The 21,560-nt window shown below is 50.1% G+C and overlaps 1 protein-coding gene across 1 annotated transcript in view; it reads right to left on the bottom strand.

Moving 5' to 3' along the window:
• Positions 1-3,657: 3,657 nt before the first annotated feature.
• The window catches only part of LOC117397463 (proprotein convertase subtilisin/kexin type 7), a 50,438-nt gene continuing 32,535 nt past the window's right edge, over positions 3,658-21,560 (bottom strand). The window contains exons 9-16 of the mRNA XM_059009439.1: positions 14,985-15,152; positions 11,492-11,599; positions 10,012-10,114; positions 9,008-9,164; positions 5,886-5,980; positions 5,337-5,430; positions 5,023-5,140; positions 3,658-4,651 (exon numbers count right to left, since the gene is read on the bottom strand). Of these exons, the coding sequence (XP_058865422.1) occupies positions 4,373-4,651; positions 5,023-5,140; positions 5,337-5,430; positions 5,886-5,980; positions 9,008-9,164; positions 10,012-10,114; positions 11,492-11,599; positions 14,985-15,152 (1,122 nt within the window). The 3' untranslated portion in view covers positions 3,658-4,372. The remainder of the gene's footprint in view (positions 4,652-5,022; positions 5,141-5,336; positions 5,431-5,885; positions 5,981-9,007; positions 9,165-10,011; positions 10,115-11,491; positions 11,600-14,984; positions 15,153-21,560) is intronic.

The raw sequence follows: 21,560 nt of genomic DNA, 5'->3' as shown, positions 1-21,560 counted from the left end.
GTTGCTGTTCCTGGTGTTTTTTTGAGTGCCTTGTTTGCGAGTCTCCTTTGGGTAAAACTGCACATCTCTTCTTTCTTCTGTCGATTTTTAAAACAGCATGTTCTTTCCTGCAGACCACACCAGCAATCCTAATTACAATGCATGGAGTTCCACAGCTAGAGATCCTCAATGATGCAGCAGGATAGCGTCAGGCAAGCGCTGCTGCGCACATCTTACTCACAGACATAGAAGAAACAAAGAAACAAGGCACAAGGGCCAAAGCAAAAGACGAAGCCTCCCATGCTTTCACACCGAGGCTTGGGGTGATCCAGGCTGCTGTTCAGGACAGGCATTCGCCTTCACTGAAGCCCTCCTCCTTCAAGCAAACCATTCAGCTCCCTTTGCATACATGTGGCCGTTCCCCAGTTAGAACTCCATGACCACCTTCCACACCTTTCAATAAACATCGAGAACGACTTCCAGTGGAAACGCTGGTCATTGGAGGGTGGCACAGGGTGATACCAGGGCCACCTTTATTCCACCAAACATCTCCTCTCCCATCACGACGCCCCCCAGGTCTGTCCCCACAGCTCCCACGGCACACTGCGATCCCTCACATTCTTCCACTGGATGCTGCTGTGGGGTTGTGCAACTCGACAGCTTACCTGTTGTAGTAAGAGGGGATCAGTCTGTAGATTGCAGAGGGTTGTAGTAAGAGGGGATCAGTCTGTAGATTGCAGAGGGGTTGTAGTAAGGGGGGGATCAGTCTGTAGATTGCAGAGGGGTTGTAGTAAGGGGGGGTCAGTCTGTAGATTGCAGAGGGTTGTAGTAAGGGGGGATCAGTCTGTAGATTGCAGAGGGTTGTAGTAAGGGGGGGGATCAGTCTGTAGATTGCAGAGGGTTGTAGTAAGGGGGGGATCAGTCTGTAGATTGCAGAGGGGTTGTAGTGAGGGGGGGGTCAGTCTGTAGATTGCAGAGGGTTGTAGTAAGGGGGGGATCAGTCTGTAGATTGCAGAGGGTTGTAGTAAGGGGGGGGGATCAGTCTGTAGATTGCAGAGGGTTGTAGTGAGGGGGGTCAGTCTGTAGATTGCAGAGGGTTGCAGTAAGGGGGGGGTCAGTCTGTAGATTGCAGAGGGGTTGTAGTAAGGGGGGGATCAGTCTGTAGATTGCAGAGGGTTGTAGTAAGGGGGGGGGATAAGTCTGTAGATTGCAGAGGGTTGTAGTAAGGGGGGGGTCAGTCTGTAGATTGCAGAGGGTTGTAGTAAGGGGGGGGATCAGTCTGTAGATTGCAGAGGGTTGTAGTAAGGGGGGGGGATCAGTCTGTAGATTGCAGAGGGTTGTAGTAAGGGGGGGGGATCAGTCTGTAGATTGCAGAGGGTTGTAGTAAGGGGGGGGGATCAGTCTGTAGATTGCAGAGGGGTTGTAGTAAGGGGGGGGGATCAGTCGATTGCAGAGGGGTTGTAGTAAGGGGGGGGGGTCAGTCTGTAGATTGCAGAGGGTTGTAGTAAGGGGGGGGGATCAGTCTGTAGATTGCAGAGGGTTGTAGTAAGGGGGGGATCAGTCTGTAGATTGCAGAGGGTTGTAGTAAGGGGGGGGATCAGTCTGTAGATTGCAGAGGGATTGTAATACGGGGGGAGCAGCTGACCCAACACAGGGTCTGTCTGTTGTTTCAATTGGTTTTGCAGGTGAACAGGTGCAGCTCTACTGGCCGCGGTTCCACTCCCCTGTAGCTTCCAAACACTCGGGACTTGGCCACAGAAAGCAAGACAGGACTCCCGTGTCATCTTCACATCAGAAACAAGACAGGACTCCCGTGTCACCTTCACATCAGAAACAAGACAGGACTCCCACCTTCACATCAGAAACAAGACAGGACTCCCGTGTCACCTTCACATCAGAAACAAGACAGGACTCCCACCTTCACATCAGAAACAAGACAGGACTCCCACCTTCACATCAGAAACAAGACAGGACTCCTGTGTCACCTTCACATCAGACACAAGACAGGACTCCCACCTTCACATCAGAAACAAGACAGGACTCCCACCTTCACATCAGAAACAAGACAGGACTCCCGTGTCACCTTCACATCAGCTTTATTGCCACCCAACAGATGCATTTTATTCATTACAAAAAAACAGCACGCGTTTCTGTTCCACGGTTTGTGTTTACCTGATTATTGTGGACATGTGCACATACAAATACCTCTTCTCATTGCTTGTCTTTCAGATTCAGGCTTGTTCTGTCAATTTATACAAAAGTGTAAAGTATTGCACGCAGGCAATAAAAATGTGCATTATAAATATCATATGAAGGCCTAGGAGTTTATGTTGACTCAGAAATGTCTTCATCTAGACAATGTGGGGAAGCAATAAAAAAGGCCAACAAGATGCTTGGATATATTGTGAGAAGTGTTGAATTTAAATCAAGGGAAGTAATGTTAAAACTCTACAATGCATTAGTAAGACCTCACCTAGAATATTGTGTTCAGTTCTGGTCACCTCATTACAAAAAAGATATTGCTGCTCTTGAAAGAGTGCAAAGAAGAGCAACCAGAATTATCCCGGGTTTAAAAGGCATGTCGTATGCAGACAGGCTAAAAGAATTGAATCTATTCAGTCTTGAACAAAGAAGACTACGCGGCGATCTGATTCAAACATTCAAAATCCTAAAAGGTATTGACAGTGTCGACCCAGGGGACTTCTTTGACCTGAAAAAAGAAACAAGGACCAGGGGTCACAAGTGGAGATTAGATAAAGGGGCATTCAGAACAGAAAATAGGAGGCACTTTTTTACACAGAGAATTGTGAGGGTCTGGAACCAACTCCCCAGTAATGTTGTTGAAGCTGACACCCTGGGATCCTTCAAGAAGCTGCTTGATGAGATTCTGGGATCAATAAGCTACTAACAACCAAATGAGCAAGATGGGCTGAATGGGGCCTCCTCTCGTTTGCAAACTTTCTCATGTTCTTAAAAGCAAAGCCCACTGGATTACGATGGGAAGGTATTGTTACTGTACAGACGATGACAACGCAATGGAAATGTTTCTGTTGAACTGGCCCCACAGTTAGCAGTATTACCCATTCTTTTCACACCTCTGCTTAAGTTTGGGCTGCATTACTCTCTCATTCATGAACCCATATTCACAATAATAAGGCTGTTTATTTTTTCATTCGTTTGTTTTATTTTTTGTCTCCTTGCAAGGCTAACCCACTGCATGCAGGTCTTTGCATGTCAGTAAACCGACTTTACAAAGCACCATCAAAATATACAAAAACAGCAATTCGAGTATTTTAACATTAAGGAGTTCAGAGCGGGGTTCTGGGAAAAACATGCTGCTGCAGCTGTTTAAAAAACGTACCTGTCGTTTTTAAAATCGCACTGATGTAGAGCTCTGATCTCAAACCCCAGTGCAGTAGAGTGGCAGCACAGTTAGTTCACATTGCCCTTGAAGCCTGCTTGCACTGGCTTTGCTCTGCGAGTCACACAGGCATGCAGCGCTTTGCACAACAGCAGGTCATACAGCACAAGAAGACATCTGGAAGCTTGGTCTCAGGAATCAAAGCCCTCCCCAAACTCCACGGTAACATCAAGCAGGCAAATCGACAGAGAGACAACTGGAGGAAGCAGTGAGAAATGGGCTGCGTACTCCCGAAAAAGAAATCAAAGCACAAGCCAAACAGAAAAATCATTATTATTTTCATTCTGTTCAAATACAGTATAGTGCACAGCTCCCCCTCCCAATACAGTAGCCCCTCAGACGAGAGGCAGGGAGACAGATCTGAGAATGTGGAATACTGCAGCAATTCTATTGACAGATTGAAATTAAAAAATTAAAACAAACTGAAAACTAAAAACCAAAGGAGGAGCAACACAGTTTAAAACTCATCATCATCATCATCATCCTCATCATCATCATCATCATCATCATCATCCTCATCAACACAGAATGTTTTTTCTCCGATCAGTTCAGCGCTGTGACTTCCTCCGTCGAAGAGAGGCGGCCCGATTCCGTCGAAGAGAGCTCCAGCAGCAGCGCAATCATGGGGAAACTCAGGGACACTCTGCCAGAGCCTGGAGCTCAGAGTCAGGGAAGGAGGGAGGCAGGCTGCCCTGAGACACGGAACAAGGCAGCCTCTAATACTGAAGACACCCAAAACCAAAACCTCTCTCTCTCTCTATATATACTGCTATAGATATACTGTAGCTCTACTCTCTCAGCTCTGTTCTTGAAATGCATCTCAGTAAAGCTCTTTATTGACTCCCTTCCTCCCTGTGAATTAGTCCTGGTTCTTTCTGCAGCACCAGTGCAGATCATGTCCCTAGATTGCTATATACTGTCAATATCCCCCGCAGCGGGGGCCAGTATACCGGGGGGGGGGGGGTGACGGTGCTACGTGGGGGAGATCAGGGGGGCTGCCTCCTCTTCTTGCTGCAGGACGGGGGTCTTGTTGTGGGAGAACTGTGGACGGGGAGGAGGCAGTCTCTCCAGGGGAACCATGGGGTCCCCCCCCCCCTCTCCCTCTCCGCCTCCCTCCTCCACCTGCCTGTCCCTTCCTGCCCTGCAGGGGGCGCCGCGGCACAGTGCTCTCCAGTCCAGGTGAGCCAGCAGAGTCTCCAGGGTGTAGTACAGAGACCAGAACAGAGCGAAGCAGCCCAACAGGAGCAAGGACTGGGGGAGAGAGAGAAGAGTTAACCGAGGAGAACAGGGGGACCGGAGCGCATTCAAACATAATAACACAGTACATCCTCGCTAGAACGAACCTGGCCCCTGGACCCCAAATGACGTGAAGATTCGCTAGAATGAACCCCTCGATATAACGAAGGCTTGAACCCAGACAGGTTCGTTATAGCGAGGTTGTGCTGTAGCAGCGCTAGTCCTATTTGAAGGAATGGGAATACGACTCCCACTGCATAGCAGTTTGATCCATTCCATGTAATAAGACACAGCTTGTTACCGATACACTGTGGCTAGTCAAGCTTGTAGTAAACCCTGGAATGGGCGATGCTCTGCAGTAGGAGTCTGATTTGTAATGCCCTCACCTTCAGGCTGTTGGCAGTCAGGGTGGTGACTGGCGGCTCCTGGATCTCCAGACCCGGGGGACAGGGCAGAGAGAAGCTGCTCACCAGGTACTGCCCCCCCATCGCATGCTCCACCAGCCTGAGGACCAATCAGAGAGGCCGGTTACAGGCTAACACACACACGCCTCCACCAATCGGAGACCCTGACAGACTGTCAAGATTGCTAAAGAGATTCAGTATTGAACCACAGACCCAGGCTATTGAAGAAAGACTCCCCTCAACCCCTCCACCCCTCCACCCCTCCCTCCCTTTATCAAAGCTGGTACATCTCGTACTGTTGCCTCTCTTTCACTTCTTCGGAGGACCAGGATGAGCCGTACAGGGTGAGCTGCCAGCGGTTCAGAGTGCCCTGGGTCAGGGGGCCATCAGCTGAAACAAAACAGAGAGGGGGGTGAAAACTGAAGAGCTGCAGTCAACATCTCAGAGCTAAACTCACCCTCCTTACCACTTACCATCTGTGAGTGTGTATGTGAGTGTGAGCGTGTGTGAGTGTGTGTCTCTCTCTGTGTGTGTGTGTGTGTGTGTGTGTGTGTGTGTGTGCGTGTGTGTGTGTGTGAATGTGTGTGTGTGTCTCTGTCTGTGTGTGAGTGCATGTGTGCGTGTGTGCGTGTGTGTGAGCGTGTGTGTGTGTGAGCGTGTGTGAGTGTGTGTGTGTGTGTGTGTGTGTGAGTGTGTGTCTCTGTGTGTGTGTGAGCGTGAGCATGTGTGTGTGTGTGTCTGTGTGTGTGTGAGCGTGTGTGAGTGTGTGTGAGTGTGTGTCTCTGTGTGTGTGAGTGTGTGTGTGCGCGTGTCAGTGTCAACTCCTTCCCTGCCGCGCTGCTCACCGTGATCTTGCACCAGCAGTGTGTACACCCCCTCCGCCCGCTCACCCCAGCAGCGCACCGTGGAGAACATCCAATCAGAGAAGCCGGAGGGGTCGCTGGGAAAGAAACACAAACAAGGGGGGGTTACAGGAACACCCTGTCTGTTTACTGAGCCCCTCCCCCTCCACACAAACAACACAAACAACACAAACAACACACGCAATACGGGCTCGTCAAGGGTTAGAGCTGAGGCACTGAGAGGGGACGGGCAGTACGGGCTACAACACCCAGCCATGTGAATGGATGTTCAGCAGCATGCTGTTTGGATCTGGAGAGTGCAGAACACCCAGCCATGTGAATGGATGTTCAGCAGCATGCTGTTTGGATCTGGAGAGTGCAGAACACCCAGCCATGTGAATGGATGTTCAGCGGCATGCTGTTTGGATCTGGAGAGTGCAGAACACCCAGTCATGTGAATGGATGTTCAGCGGCATGCTGTTTGGATCTGGAGAGTGCAGAACACCCAGCCATGTGAATGGATGTTCAGCAGCATGCTGTTTGGATCTGGAGAGTGCAGAACACCCAGCCATGTGAATGGATGTTCAGCAGCATGCTGTTTGGATCTGGAGAGTGCAGAACACCCAGCCATGTGAATGGATGTTCAGCAGCATGCTGTTTGGATCTGGAGAGTGCAGAACACCCAGCCATGTGAATGGATGTTCAGCAGCATGCTGTTTGGATCTGGAGAGTGCAGAACACCCAGCCATGTGAATGGATGTTCAGCGGCATGCTGTTTGGATCTGGAGAGTGCAGAACACCCAGTCATGTGAATGGATGTTCAGCGGCATGCTGTTTGGATCTGGAGAGTGCAGAACACCCAGCCATGTGAATGGATGTTCAGCAGCATGCTGTTTGGATCTGGAGAGTGCAGAACACCCAGCCATGTGAATGGATGTTCAGCGGCATGCTGTTTGGATCTGGAGAGTGCAGAACACCCAGCCATGTGAATGGATGTTCAGCGGCATGCTGTTTGGATCTGGAGAGTGCAGAACACCCAGCCATGTGAATGGATGTTCAGCAGCATGCTGTTTGGATCTGGAGAGTGCAGAACACCCAGCCATGTGAATGGATGTTCAGCGGCATGCTGTTTGGATCTGGAGAGTGCATAACACCCAGCCATGTGAATGGATGTTCAGCGGCATGCTGTTTGGATCTGGAGAGTGCAGAACACCCAGCCATGTGAATGGATGTTCAGCAGCATGCTGTTTGGATCTGGAGAGTGCAGAACACCCAGCCATGTGAATGGATGTTCAGCGGCATGCTGTTTGGATCTGGAGAGTGCAGAACACCCAGCCATGTGAATGGATGTTCAGCGGCATGCTGTTTGGATCTGGAGAGTGCAGAACACCCAGCCATGTGAATGGATGTTCAGCAGCATGCTGTTTGGATCTGGAGAGTGCAGAACACCCAGCCATGTGAATGGATGTTCAGCGGCATGCTGTTTGGATCTGGAGAGTGCAGAACACCCAGCCATGTGAATGGATGTTCAGCAGCATGCTGTTTGGATCTGGAGAGTGCATAACACCCAGCCATGTGAATGGATGTTCAGCGGCATGCTGTTTGGATCTGGAGAGTGCAGAACACCCAGCCATGTGAATGGATGTTCAGCAGCATGCTGTTTGGATCTGGAGAGTGCAGAACACCCAGCCATGTGAATGGATGTTCAGCAGCATGCTGTTTGGATCTGGAGAGTGCAGAACACCCAGCCATGTGAATGGATGTTCAGCAGCATGCTGTTTTTATGGTAGAATTCATTGTGGTGCTGTTTGTTTTGCAGCTCTGTTTCAGTGCCTGTGAGTTATAGATTGTGAAGCAGCCAGACAGGGCACTGGAAATGCGTTGCTGTTTTTCACCGGAGACTGCGAGATTCTGGCTGGCTGCTTACGAGGTGACTGTGTAAACACTAAACTCACAAGAACCTGCGAGTTCTGAGCTGGGGACATGCCCTGCCTGTCTGTCTGTCTGCCCACTTGCCTGCCTGCAGTCCCTCAGCTCAGTGCTGGCAGGGGAGCAGACTCAAGTCAGGCTCAGGGTCTGTTTTAGTGAACTGAACCAGAGGCAGGTTTGATAGGTGAAATGAAACAATAATGAACTACACCTGGACCAAAAAGGAGTTTTCACTGATTCAATGAAACAGTTAAAACACTGACAGAGGCAGGATCACCCTCACTGCTTCTGTAACAGCTGGAGCTCTGAACGGGCTCACGAGAAAGCTGGACAAGGTTTACTTTTACTGGAGAACAAGACGAGCTACAAGGAACTCAGGCAGTTTATCTGTGGTGTTGAAACACAAAACCTTGCCTGCTGCTGACTTTGTAAACTGATTTCCAAAGAATGCACGGTCATTGTTATTGCACGAAACGAAATGATGACACTAATCACTACACTGCCAAACAACTTCCAGTGCGAGTCTGGACTGAAGAGGAAAGGGGGGGGGTCTGTGTCCCTCAGTGTGTGTGTCTCAGTGTGTGTGTGTGTGTGTGTCTCTCTCAGTGTGTGTGTGTGTCTCTCTCTCTCTCTCTCTCTCTCTCTCTCTGTGTCTCTTTTCAGTCTCTATCTCTGTGTTTCTGTCTCTCTGAGTGTCTCTGTTTCTCTCTCTCCCTCTGTCTCTCTCTCTCTGTGTCTCTCTCTCTCCGTCTCTCAGTGTGTGTGTGTCTCTCTCTCTGTCTCTCAGTGTGTGTGTGTGTCTCTCTCTCTGTCTCTCAGTGTGTGTGTCTCTCTTCAGTGTCTCTCTCTATCTCTGTGTTTCTGTTTCTCTCTCTCCCTCTCTGTCTCTCTCTCTCTCTCTCGCTCTCTGTGTTTGTCTCTCTCTCTGTCAATTCAATTCAATTTAATAAGCTTTATTGGCATGACAAGAATAAAAACGTTTTGCCAAAGCAATTACAATGTATGAAACACAAACAACAAACAAACAAACACATGTATAGACATATTTTCAGTGCAGATTCGTTTTTGTCTCTTGGACTGTGGCAGGCAGTCACATATTCTGCAGCTAGTCCAGATGTTGTAATATTTCTGTTTCTGTGAGGTGGGTGAAGTCACTTCTGTCTCTCTCTCTCAGTGTGTCTCTCTCTCTGTCTCACCTGTCCATGGCTCTGCGTGCTCCTATCAGGGAGGAGATGCCGCTGGGGCAGAGCAGCACGATCTCCACGTTGCCACGGCGAGGGTGTGTGAGGGTCAGCATCACGGCAACGTGCTCCAGCGTGCGCATGCCAGACTGACCCAGATCCGCCGCCGTCACTGCGGAGAGGGAGGGGTTAATCAGGGTCCCTCAATCACTCAATCAAGCACTCTCACAGGCTCACTCCTCAACACAATGCTGGTTTACAGGTGACAGGCATGGGTACATGTTGTGCCATAGCCAGCACAAGAGGGGTTAATAATAACAGCACCCATCCCAGCCACACCCCCACCCATCTCCCCCTTCCCCTGCCTGCTCCTCCTCCTCCTCGCCTCTCCCTCTCCCTCTCCCTGAATTCCTGGCAGTGTTTTGGCATTTTCCTTGCCTGTGTTATTGCTTCAGTCCTCACTCTTTCGCTCCTTGTAGGGAAGAATCCATCCCCTCCAAAACTGCGAGGAGGGGGGAGGAAGGAGGGGCTAATGAGCTGAACGAGGGAAGGAGGGAGGGAGGGAGGGAAGGACAGAAAGAAAGAGGCTGGGGCGTGCAGGGTTAACATGCTGCAGGACAGATTGGGTCAGGCTCTTTTCCACTGTAACCCTGTAGCCGTCCTGTTCTGTAGAGTGTGGCTGCTTGATAAAGAGAGACAGGGGCAGAGATAGAGAGAGAGAGGGAGGGGGAAGAGGCAGAGAGAGGCTGTCAGTCCAGGGGGACGGCTCTGCGTGTTTCACAATTTCACTGGAAGCAGAAACATTACCTAAAAAGGACACAGCAGAGTGGAGGGCTGGCCAAGAACCAAACCGGGGAACAAGCCCCCCTCCTTCTCCCTCTCCCCCTCCCTCTCTTATTCCCTCTCCTTCTCTACCTCTCTACATCTCTCTTAACCCTGCCAGCCGAAAGCACACGGAACGCACAGTTAGTCCAGTATAAATGTGATGATATGAAGTGTGCTGCAGAGGCTGGGCTCACCGTTCCAGGAGACTCTCAGCTGAGCCGGGGCGCTGGGGATCACTCTCTCCTCCTTGAACGCGGGGCTCTGATAGGAGGTGAGGTACGGCACAGACTCCCACACCTGCACAGAGACACAGAGAGAGACAGAGTGAGACACAGAGACACACAGAGACACAGAGAGACACAGAGAGACACAGAGAGAGACACAGAGAGAAACAGATACACAGAGACAGAGACAAAGAGAGACACAGAGACAGAGACAAAGAGAGACACAGAGACAGAGACAAAGAGAGACACAGAGACAAAGAGAGACACAGAGACAGAGAAACAGATACACAGAGAGAGACACAGGAGAGACACAGTGTCACAGACAAAGAGAGACAGAGTGAGATGTGAGATGCAGAGACACAGAGAGAGAGACAAAGAGAGAGACACTGAGACAAAGAGGGGCACAGAGTGAGACACAGAGACACAGAGAGACACAGAGACAAAGAGAGAGACACAGAGACAGAGAGAGACACAGAGACAAAGAGAGAGACACAGAGACAAAGAGAGAGACACAGAGACAGAGAGAGACACAGAGACACAAAGAGAGACACAGAGACACAAAGAGAGACACAGTGGTGTACACACAGCGCCGTACCGCTCTGAGTGTGTCAGTGCAGGAATGGAAACAGGACCCGCTGCACAGAGGTAACAAGCTCAGGTGTGTCTTCTGAAACTCAGAGCACAACCTGGAATGGAGCAAACTGCTCTGCAAAGGGAGTCTTATTTAGGTCCATGCAATGTGTATGCAGACCTTTCAAAAAGCAAGCACAACTGCAGAGTGAAAGCACACACAAGACTCTCCACTGTGAGCAGCTCTATAGGCATGCATCCCACTGAGAGGAATCAGGGTGCGAGAGATCCTTACTGCACTGAGACAGAACTGTATCAATCAGGGTGCGAGAGATCCTTACTGCACTGAGACAGAACTGTATCAATCAGGGTGCGAGAGATCCTTACTGCACTGAGATAGAACTGTATCAATCAGGGTGCGAGAGATCCTTACTGCACTGAGACAGAACTGTATCAATCAGGGTGCGAGAGATCCTTACTGCACTGAGACAGAACTGTATCAATCAGGGTGCGAGAGATCCTTACTGCACTGAGACAGAACTGTATCAATCAGGGTGCGAGAGATCCTTACTGCACTGAGACAGAACTGTATCAATCAGGGTGTGAGAGATCCTTACTGCACTGAGATAGAACTGTATCAATCAGGGTGCGAGAGATCCTTACTGCACTGAGACAGAACTGTATCAATCAGGGTGCGAGAGATCCTTACTGCACTGAGACAGAACTGTATCAATCAGGGTGCGAGAGATCCTTACTGCACTGAGACAGAACTCATCTCAGCATTGAACACTTCAGCCTTTGCACTGATTGTGCGTCTCTTAGTACTGCTGTGTTTAGAGCTGTGGCTGAGGCAGGCAGGGGTTAGCACTCTGGCTGGTACCTTGGCAGCGTTGACCAGTCTCCAGGCGTTGAGCAGCCCGAAGCCGTGCTGGTGGCTGTGGTGGAACCCGGCTCCATTCACCTCCCAGTCCGCTCGCCGGTCCTCATACTGGAACAGAGAGCAGGGGTCAGGGGCCAGGGAGGGTTAAACGCAGACACACACACACACAAACACACACACTCGCGCGCACACACACACACACACACACACATCTCTTTACTGCAGGTCATCACCAGCATTATGTTTCTTTGAATGGAAACTCGCACCCAATAAAGGCACCACACTGGAAAATAAACAAGCAAGTCAGACTCAGAGGCTTGTGAAGCAGCTTTATAAAGTAACTGATGCTGGAACGAATGCACATCTGAAGTAAAAAAATAACCTTTGAGAGTTTGGCCCATAATGACCAGCAACACTGACTCAAAGTGTACTGCAAAAGAATGACAAAGTAAAGCATGGTAAAAACATGATTAATCATAGTAGATCAGATATATGCAGGCAATGAAGCTCACAGCCTGCGCTCCCCCTGCCTCTCCCCTCCCCTATCCCCCTGCCTCTCCCTCTCCATCTCCTTCTGCCTCTCCCTCCCCTTCCCCCCTCCCCCTCCGCCTCTCCTGCCAGCTGGCTGTGTTGCGGGGCTCAGCGCTCCCAGCAGCTCCAGACAGACTCCCTGTGCGTGGAGCCCTGCAGCTGTGCCAGGCTGTGCTCTGGCTGAATGCGCTTCTTTCCTCCTGCACCTCAGTGTAGTGCTGAGTTACTGTTAAGTACCGTTTATTTTGTTACTGCAGCACTGAGAATATTTCCTTGGCTTGGTGAAGACAATGCTGTGCTGTACAGTCCTGCATGTGTCCTGTCTCTGGTAGCAGTGTGCACTGTGCTGTAGTGACTGGGCTGTATTCACTGTGCTGTAGTGACTGGGCTGTATTCACTGTGCTGTAGTAACTGGGCTGTATTCACTGTGCTGTAGTGACTGGGCTGTATTCACTGTGCTGTAGTGACTGGGCTGTAGTAACTGGGCTGTATTCACTGTGCTGTAGTAACTGGGCTGTATTCACTGTGCTGTAGTGACTGGGCTGTAGTGACTGGGCTGTATTCACTGTGCTGTAGTAACTGGGCTGTATTCACTATGCTGTAGTGACTGGGCTGTATTCACTGTGCTGTATTCACTGTGCTGTAGTGACTGGGCTGTAGTGACTGGGCTGTATTCACTGTGCTGTAGTGACTGGGCTGTATTCACTGTGCTGTAGTAACTGGGCTGTATTCACTATGCTGTAGTGACTGGGCTGTATTCACTGTGCTGTATTGACTGGGCTGTATTCACTGTGCTGTATTGACTGGGCTGTAGTGACTGGGCTGTATTCACTGTGCTGTAGTGACTGGGCTGTATTCACTGTGCTATAGTGACTGGGTTGTATTCACTGTGCTGTAGTGACTGGGCTGTATTCACTGTGCTGTAGTGACTGGGCTGTATTCACTGTGCTGTAGTGACTGGGCTGTATTCACTATGCTGTAGTAACTGGGCTGTATTCACTATGCTGTAGTGACTGGGCTGCATTCACTATGCTGTAGTGACTGGGCTGTAGTGACTGGGCTGTATTCACTGTGCTGTAGTGACTGGGCTGTAGTGACTGGGCTGTATTCACTATCCTGTAGTGACTGGGCTGTATTCACTGTGCTGTAGTGACTGGGCTGTATTCACTGTGCTGTAGTGACTGGGCTGTATTCACTGTGCTGTAGTGACTGGGCTGTATTCACTGTGCTGTATTCACTATCCTGTGGTGACTGGGCTGTATTCACTATGCTGTAGTGACTGGGCTGTATTCACTATGTTGTAGTGACTGGGCTGTATTCACTATGCTGTATTGACTGGGCTGTATTCACTATGCTGTAGTGACTGGGCTGTATTCACTGTGCTGTAGTGACTGGGCTGTATTCACTGTGCTGTAGTGACTGGGCTGTATTCACTGTGCTGTAGTGACTGGGCTGTATTCACTGTGCTGTATTGACTGGGCTGTATTCACTGTGCTGTATTGACTGGGCTGTATTCACTATCCTGTAGTGACTGGGCTGTAGTGACTGGGCTGTAGTGACTGGGCTGTATTCACTGTGCTGTAGTAACTGGGCTGTAGTGACTGGGCTGTATTCACTGTGCTGTAGTGACTGGGCTGTATTCACTATGCTGTAGTGACTGGGCTGTATTCACTGTGCTGTAGTGACTGGGCTGTAGTGACTGGACTGTATTCACTGTGCTGTAGTGACTGGGCTGTATTCACTATGCTGTAGTGACTGGGCTGTATTCACTGTGCTGTAGTGACTGGGCTGTAGTGACTGGACTGTATTCACTATGCTGTAGTGACTGGGCTGTATTCACTATGCTGTAGTGACTGGACTGTATTCACTGTGCTGTAGTGACTGGGCTGTATTCACTATGCTGTAGTGACTGGGCTGTATTCACTATGCTGTAGTGACTGGGCTGTATTCACTGTGCTGTAGTGACTGGGCTGTATTCACTATGCTGTAGTGACTGGGCTGTATTCACTGTGCTGTAGTGACTGGGCTGTAGTGACTGGACTGTATTCACTATGCTGTAGTGACTGGGCTGTATTCACTATGCTGTAGTGACTGGGCTGTATTCACTGTGCTGTAGTGACTGGGCTGTATTCACTGTGCTGTATTGACTGGGCTGTATTCACTGTGCTGTAGTGACTGGGCTGTATTCACTATGCTGTAGTGACTGGGCTGTATTCACTGTGCTGTAGTGACTGGGCTGTATTCACTGTGCTGTAGTGACTGGGCTGTATTCACTGTGCTGTATTGACTGGGCTGTATTCACTGTGCTGTAGTGACTGGGCTGTATTCACTGTGCTGTAGTGACTGGGCTGTATTCACTGTGCTGTATTGACTGGGCTGTATTCACTGTGCTGTATTGACTGGGCTGTATTCACTGTGCTGTATTGACTGGGCTGTATTCACTGTGCTGTAGTGACTGGGCTGTATTCACTGTGCTGTAGTGACTGGGCTGTATTCACTGTGCTGTATTGACTGGGCTGTATTCACTGTGCTGTAGTGACTGGGCTGTATTCACTGTGCTGTAGTGACTGGGCTGTAGTGACTGGGCTGTATTGACTGGGCTGTATTCACTGTGCTGTATTGACTGGGCTGTATTCACTGTGCTGTATTGACTGGGCTGTATTCACTGTGCTGTAGTGACTGGGCTGTATTCACTGTGCTGTAGTAACTGGGCTGTATTCACTGTGCTGTAGTGACTGGGCTGTATTCACTGTGCTGTATTGACTGGGCTGTATTCACTGTGCTGTATTGACTGGGCTGTATTCACTGTGCTGTATTGACTGGGCTGTATTCACTGTGCTGTATTGACTGGGCTGTAGTGACTGGGCTGTATTCACTGTGCTGTAGTGACTGGGCTGTATTCACTGTGCTGTAGTGACTGGGCTGTATTCACTGTGCTGTATTGACTGGGCTGTCGTCTCACCTTGGTGGCAGTGAAGGCTATGATGTGCTGCACGTCTCTCCAGGTCAGGCAGGGTCGAACCTGCAGCATCAGAGCCACCATCCCCGCAGCGAGGGGGGCGGCAGCGGAGGTGCCAGAGTGCCCGTCCGTGCAGCCAGTGCCCTTCAGCAGGTCCCAGTCTGAGGTCACCTGCACAGCGCAGGGGGAAGAGGGCTTACTGGGAGTATACTGGGAACATACTCCCAAGAAATACAAACACAACACAGTGAGCTGGCAGTTAGGATTCAAAAGGTTTAAAATAAATAAACAAACAAACAAAGACATGAATGATCAATCTTGACAGTGGAGCAACAGAACCCCAGGCCACTCCGAGATTCAAATCCGATTCACCAGGAATAAACAGCAACACCGTGCGATATCTGAGAGGGTCTGCTCACTAAACCAGGGGGAGTTTAACAAAACACAAATCACAGACACACGGATTGGAGTTAATGCTGGGGAGGGCGGAGGAAAGAGCTACAGTCGAATGGTGAAATGTTGAATAATCCTCAGAACAGCTGGCAGTAAATTAAAAAAAAAAAAAAAACCACTTCAACCATTTTTCTTCCTTTTCTTTGTAATGTAAACAGAGATTTAATTCCATCTGTCTCCAGTGTGTCTCTCCCTGTCAAGCAAATGAGAAGGGTACCTGCTGCTGAGAGAGGAGGGGAGGAGAGGAGAGGAGAGGGGAGAGGAGAGGAGAGGAGAGAGGAGAGGAGAGGGGAGAGGAGAGGAGAGGAGAGAGGAGGAGCAGAGAGGATAGAAGAGAGGGGAGAGGAGAGAAGAGAAGAGAAGAGAGGGGAAAGGAGAGGAGAGAAGAGAAGAGAGGGGAGAGGAGAGGAGAGAAGAGAGGGGAGAGGAGAGGAGAGGAGAGAGGGGAGAAGAGAGGAGAGGAGAGGGGGGAGAGGAGGAGAGGAGAGAGGGAGGAGGAGAGGAGAGAGGGAGGAGGAGAGGAGAGGAGGAGCAGAGAGGGGAAAGGAGAAGAGAGGGGAGAGGAGAGGAGAGAAGAGGGGAGAGGAGAGGAGAGGGGGAAGGAGAAGAGAGGGGAGAGGAGAGGAGAGAGGAGAGGAGCAGAGAGGAGAGAGGGGAAAGGAGAAGAGAGGAAAGAGGGGAGAAGAGAGGAGAGGAGAGGGGGGAGGAGAGAGGAGAGGAGAGGAGAGAAGAGAAGAGAGGGGAGAGGAGAGGAGAGGAGAGGGGGGAGAGGAGGAGAGGAGAGGAGAGGAGGAGCAGAGAGGGGAAAGGAGAAGAGAGGGGAGAGGAGAGAAGAGGGGAGAGGAGAGGAGAGGAGAGGGGGAAGGAGAAGAGAGGGGAGAGTAGAGGAGAGAGGAGAGGAGAGGAGCAGAGAGGAGAGAGGGGAAAGGAGAAGAGAGGGGAGAGTTGGACAGGAGAGAAGAGGGGGAGAGGAGGATAGAAGTGGAGAGGAGTGGAGAGGAGAGAGGGGAGAGAAGACAGGAGATGAGAGGAGAACAGAGGAGAGGAGAGGAGAAACATTGTTTTTGATGCCTACCTGATTATAACATTCAACCTCAATCTAGACTGTCAACAAAAACAAAACAACCTCATCCTTTTTAAATAGTGGGGTTGAAATGATTGCTTCAGTGTCAAAGATCTTGCTGCAACAACACAGACAGAGACAGAGAGAAGCTCTCACTGAAACTTCAGTCCAAGTACATACTGCACTGGCACAGTCCCTTCTTACATTTCTGAGTCTGTCTCTGAGACAGAATGAGAGACACAGGAGGGGGGCAGTGATTTATAACTGCAAAGCCAGACGAAATCCACAAACCAGCTTTCAGCAAAGAGATCTAATCTGTTTCAATAAAACAAAGCAAGAGGCAAAGCAAAGATGAATTCCACTGTGAGAAGGTAAACAACATAACTGAGGTGCTGCAGTCAGGAAAGGGGGGGACTGGACGGGGGGGGGGGGGGGCATGTACAAACTACGAGAGATCAACTCCTTACACTGCATGAACAAGCACCTCAACTCACATTCACTTAAGCCAGCAGGGTCAGCTGTATAGTCCAGCAGTCACAGTGAGCAGGGTTAGCTGTATAGTCCAGCAGTCACAGTGTGCAGGGTTAGCTGTATAGTCCAGCAGTCACAGTGTGCAGGGTTAGCTGTATAGTCCAGTCACAGTGAGCAGGGTTAGCTGTATAGTCCAGTCACAGTGAGCAGGGTTAGCTGTATAGTCCAGTCACAGTGAGCAGGGTTAGCTGTATAGTCCAGCAGTCACAGTGAGCAGGGTTAGCTGTATAGTCCAGTCACAGTGAGCAGGGTTAGCTGTATAGTCCAGTCACAGTGAGCAGGGTTAGCTGTATAGTCCAGTCACAGTGAGCAGGGTTAGCTGTATAGTCCAGTCACAGTGAGCAGGGTTAGCTGTATAGTCCAGTCACAGTGAGCAGGGTTAGCTGTATAGTCCAGTCACAGTGAGCAGGGTTAGCTGTATAGTCCAGTCACAGTGAGCAGGGTTAGCTGTATAGTCCAGCAGTCACAGTGAGCAGGGTTAGCTGTATAGTCCAGTCACAGTGAGCAGGGTTAGCTGTATAGTCCAGTCACAGTGAGCAGGGTTAGCTGTATAGTCCAGCAGTCACAGTGAGCAGGGTTAGCTGTATAGTCCAGTCACAGTGAGCAGGGTTAGCTGTATAGTCCAGCAGTCACAGTGAGCAGGGTTAGCTGTATAGTCCAGTCACAGTGAGCAGGGTTAGCTGTATAGTTCAAACAACAAACAAATAAATAAATAAATGCAGATGACAGCAGAGAAGACGTCTCGCTCCTGCCCATCAGACAGGTCTTTAAGTGATGAGTTTGTACCCCTCCTCCCCTCTCTGGTAGCACTAACACCTCCCCCTGCCCCCCGCTCTGAAACACAGGGCAGTAAAACCCAAGAGAGCTCCTTAAAAGGTCACTTCTGTGATGCTCTCCGAGGGGGGGGGGGGGGGGGGCCTGAACAGCATTGCTGCAATAACTGAGAGTTTTTACAGCACTTGTAAAAGCTGCTTGTGTAATGAAGTGTACAGCACCGTGCCACCAGCTACATTACAACATCAATTCTAGATGAAACAAAGGCATGCAGTAGCCTCTCGGCATCAGACACTGGTCTAAGTTTGGCTATATTTCCCAAAAGGTAAAAAGATACTTCAGTAACTTCCCTAAGATGAGTCTCAAATGAGAGATCAGGATCAAAGATGACCCCCAGACTTGTCATTTCTAGTTTAAGTTTTGATGAGAGGCTGCAAGGGTCGAGCTCATGTAATCCCACATTTCCTCTTATTTGGTTCTGTGAGCTCACAAGCATAACCTCAGTTTTATCTGAATTCAACAGTAGAAAATTCTGCCACATCCAATGCTTGATGTCTGTAAGGCAAGTAGCTAATAACACCCCGGCAAAGAAATTCCTGGCTTTAGGGGCAAATCTAGCTGGGTATCATCAGCACAGCAATGGAAGTTCACTCTGTGTCTGCGGATAATGTCACCTAACAGTAGCATATATAATGAAAACAGCAAGGGACCTGGAATGGAGCCCCGCGGAACACCACAGACAACTTCTGATAATGCTGATTCTACCTCCCCAATAGAGACAAACTGAAACCTATCAGAAAGATGAGATTTAAACCAGGATAGGACAAGGCCAGACAGTCCCACTGTGCTTTCAAGATGAATGGTCTACAGTATCAAAAGCAGCACTTAGATCTGAGAATTAATACTGATGGAAAGCCTGAGTCAGAGCTAATCAGCAGATCATTCACAACTCTGACAAGGGCCGTCTCGGTGCTATGTGCAGCACGAAAACCAGACTGAAACTTCTCGAATATACCATTAAGAGTTAGAAATTTCTGTAATTGAATTGCAACAACTCTCTCTAGAACCTTATCTAAGAATGGTAGGTTGGAGATTGGCCTATAGACATTGAGGACTTTAGGGTCTAAACTGTGTTTCTTAAGCATGGGCTTTACCACAGCTACCTTAAGAGCTGAGGGAACTATACCGGAGGAAAGCGAACCACTTATCATCTGAGCCGCCCGTTTCCACTGGAGAACAGACCACAGCTGGGTCTGGCCCTGTATGCGCGTGCAGAGCCCCTGAACTGCAGTGCGTGCCCGATGACATCATACCCCTTGCGTGAAGCCATTTCCCCTCCCAAAACACAGAGAAGGAAGTGTTTAAATCCCCAGCAAGCCTGTCATACTGCGGAAGGCTAGTCTCTTATGTCTTATTCTGAATGCTCGAACCTGAACCACCACAGGGTCTGGGTTACAGCATCGTGACCACGTGCACTCCCTTCACGCTGCATTCCGGCTCCTCATCTCAATTCTATCATCTTGTAATTCAATACGTATCGATGGTCTATCACTGTGATTGGCGTCCTCAGCTTTCTAGGTCTCAATCAGGTTTGTGTGCAGCCCTGTGCTGAACAGCTCTGCGGACACATCTGTCAACCTCTGAAGCGTGTGTTGCGCATGAGAAATAATCTGCCCTGGTTTACACAGCGGAGAGCAATGCTAGCAGGCTGGAGAGGGTGTTTACACAAACATTCATCAAACAACTAAATATAGGAGATCCAACCCGCTGGAAAAGTTCCAACCCACTGGAAAGTTACTTAGTGTTAATAAGTGCTGCTGAAGGGTTGATAAAAACAACATAAAACCACAGACATTAAAGAAAGATGCCAGTCATGAAAGCACTCAGGAAGTGCTTCATGAGCTCCGCACGGCTTCCAGGGCTGGCTGCCAGCGCAGCGCAGCGGGGGCCCGCACGCGGCCTCCATCACCACTCTGAAAACGCGTGCTTTCAGAAATATTCGTGGCGATTTGTCACTTCATCGGAAACATTCCGGGTCTCGTGCCATTCGATTTGTGTTTCTCCTTGTTTGTAAAGCCTCGTCTGTGCTGATGTGTGAGTCTGACGGGAAGGCTCTCTGACTGCAGGCAGGCTGGTTACAGCGAACCCTTTCTCACAGCGCTCACAAACAATGTAGGCTCTATTTTAACCATCTGCGCTGGACTGAAATTGCGCAGCTGTGCCAGCACTGTGATTTGTTAACCCGCTTACATTCGAAATACAGCAATCCACAGATCAACGTTACAGCCCGCTTGGATAAATCCGTGCCCATTATTATGTCACTAGAAAATAACCGCGCCCCCCTTCCAGTTATCTGTTTCAAACCTCCCTGATCCCTCGCCCCCCCTTCCAGCTATCTGTTTCAAACCTCCCTGATCCCTCGCCCCCCCTTCCAGCTATCTGTTTCAAACCTCCCTGATCCCTCGCTCCCCTTCCAGCTATCTGTTTCAAACCTCCCTGATCCCTCGCTCCCCCTTCCAGCTATCTGTTTCAAACCTCCCTGATCCCTCGCTCCCCCTTCCAGCTATCTGTTTGAAACCTCCCTGATCCCTCGCTCCCCTTCCAGCTATCTGTTTCAAACCTCCCTGATCCCTGGCTCCCCCTTCCAGCTATCTGTTTCAATCCTCCCTGATCCCTCGCTCCCCCTTCCAGCTATCTGTTTCAAACCTCCCTGATCCCTCGCTCCCCTTCCAGCTATCTGTTTCAAACCTCCCTGATCCCTCGCTCCCCCTTCCAGCTATCTGTTTCAAACCTCCCTGATCCCTCGCTCCCCCTTCCAGCTATCTGTTTCAAACCTCCCTGATCCCTCGCTCCCCCTTCCAGCTATCTGTTTCAAACCTCCCTGATCCCTCGCCCCCCCTTCCAGCTATCTGTTTCAAACCTCCTTGATCCCTCGCTCCCCCTTCCAGCTATCTGTTTCAATCCTCCCTGATCCCTCGCTCCCCCTTCCAGCTATCTGTTTCAAACCTCCCTGATCCCTCGCTCCCCCTTCCAGCTATCTGTTTCAAACCTCCCTGATCCCTCGCCCCTCCTTCCAGCTATCTGTTTCAAACCTCCCTGATCCCTCGCCCCCCCTTCCAGCTATCTGTTTCAAACCTCCCTGATCCCTTGCTCCCCCTTCCAGCTATCTGTTTCAAACCTCCCTGATCCCTCGCTCCCCCTTCCAGCTATCTGTTTCAAACCTCCCTGATCCCTCGCTCCTCCTTCCAGCTATCTGTTTCAAACCTCCCTGATCCCTCGCTCCCCTTCCAGCTATCTGTTTCAAACCTCCCTGATCCCTCGCTCCCCCTTCCAGCTATCTGTTTCAAACCTCCCTGATCCCTGCGCTCCCCCTTCCAGCTATCTGTTTCAAACCTCCCTGATCCCTCGCTCCCCCTTCCAGCTATCTGTTTGAAACCTCCCTGATCCCTGCGCTCCCCTTTCCAGCTATCTGTTTCAAACCTCCCTGATCCCTCGCTCCCCCTTCCAGCTATCTGTTTCAATCCTCCCTGATCCCTCGCTCCCCTTCCAGCTATCTGTTTCAATCCTCCCTGATCCCTGCGCTCCCCCTTCCAGCTATCTGTTTCAAACCTCCCTGATCCCACGCTCCCCCTTCCAGCTATCTGTTTCAATCCTCCCTGATCCCTCGCTCCTCTTCCAGCTATCTGTTTGAAACCTCCCTGATCCCTGCGCTCCCCCTTCCAGCTATCTGTTTCAAACCTCCCTGATCCCTCGCTCCC

The sequence above is a fragment of the Acipenser ruthenus genome, chromosome 39 (assembly GCF_902713425.1).
Source record: "Acipenser ruthenus chromosome 39, fAciRut3.2 maternal haplotype, whole genome shotgun sequence".
NCBI lineage: Eukaryota > Metazoa > Chordata > Actinopteri > Acipenseriformes > Acipenseridae > Acipenser > Acipenser ruthenus.
This window is presented reverse-complemented; position numbering and strand designations above follow the sequence as displayed.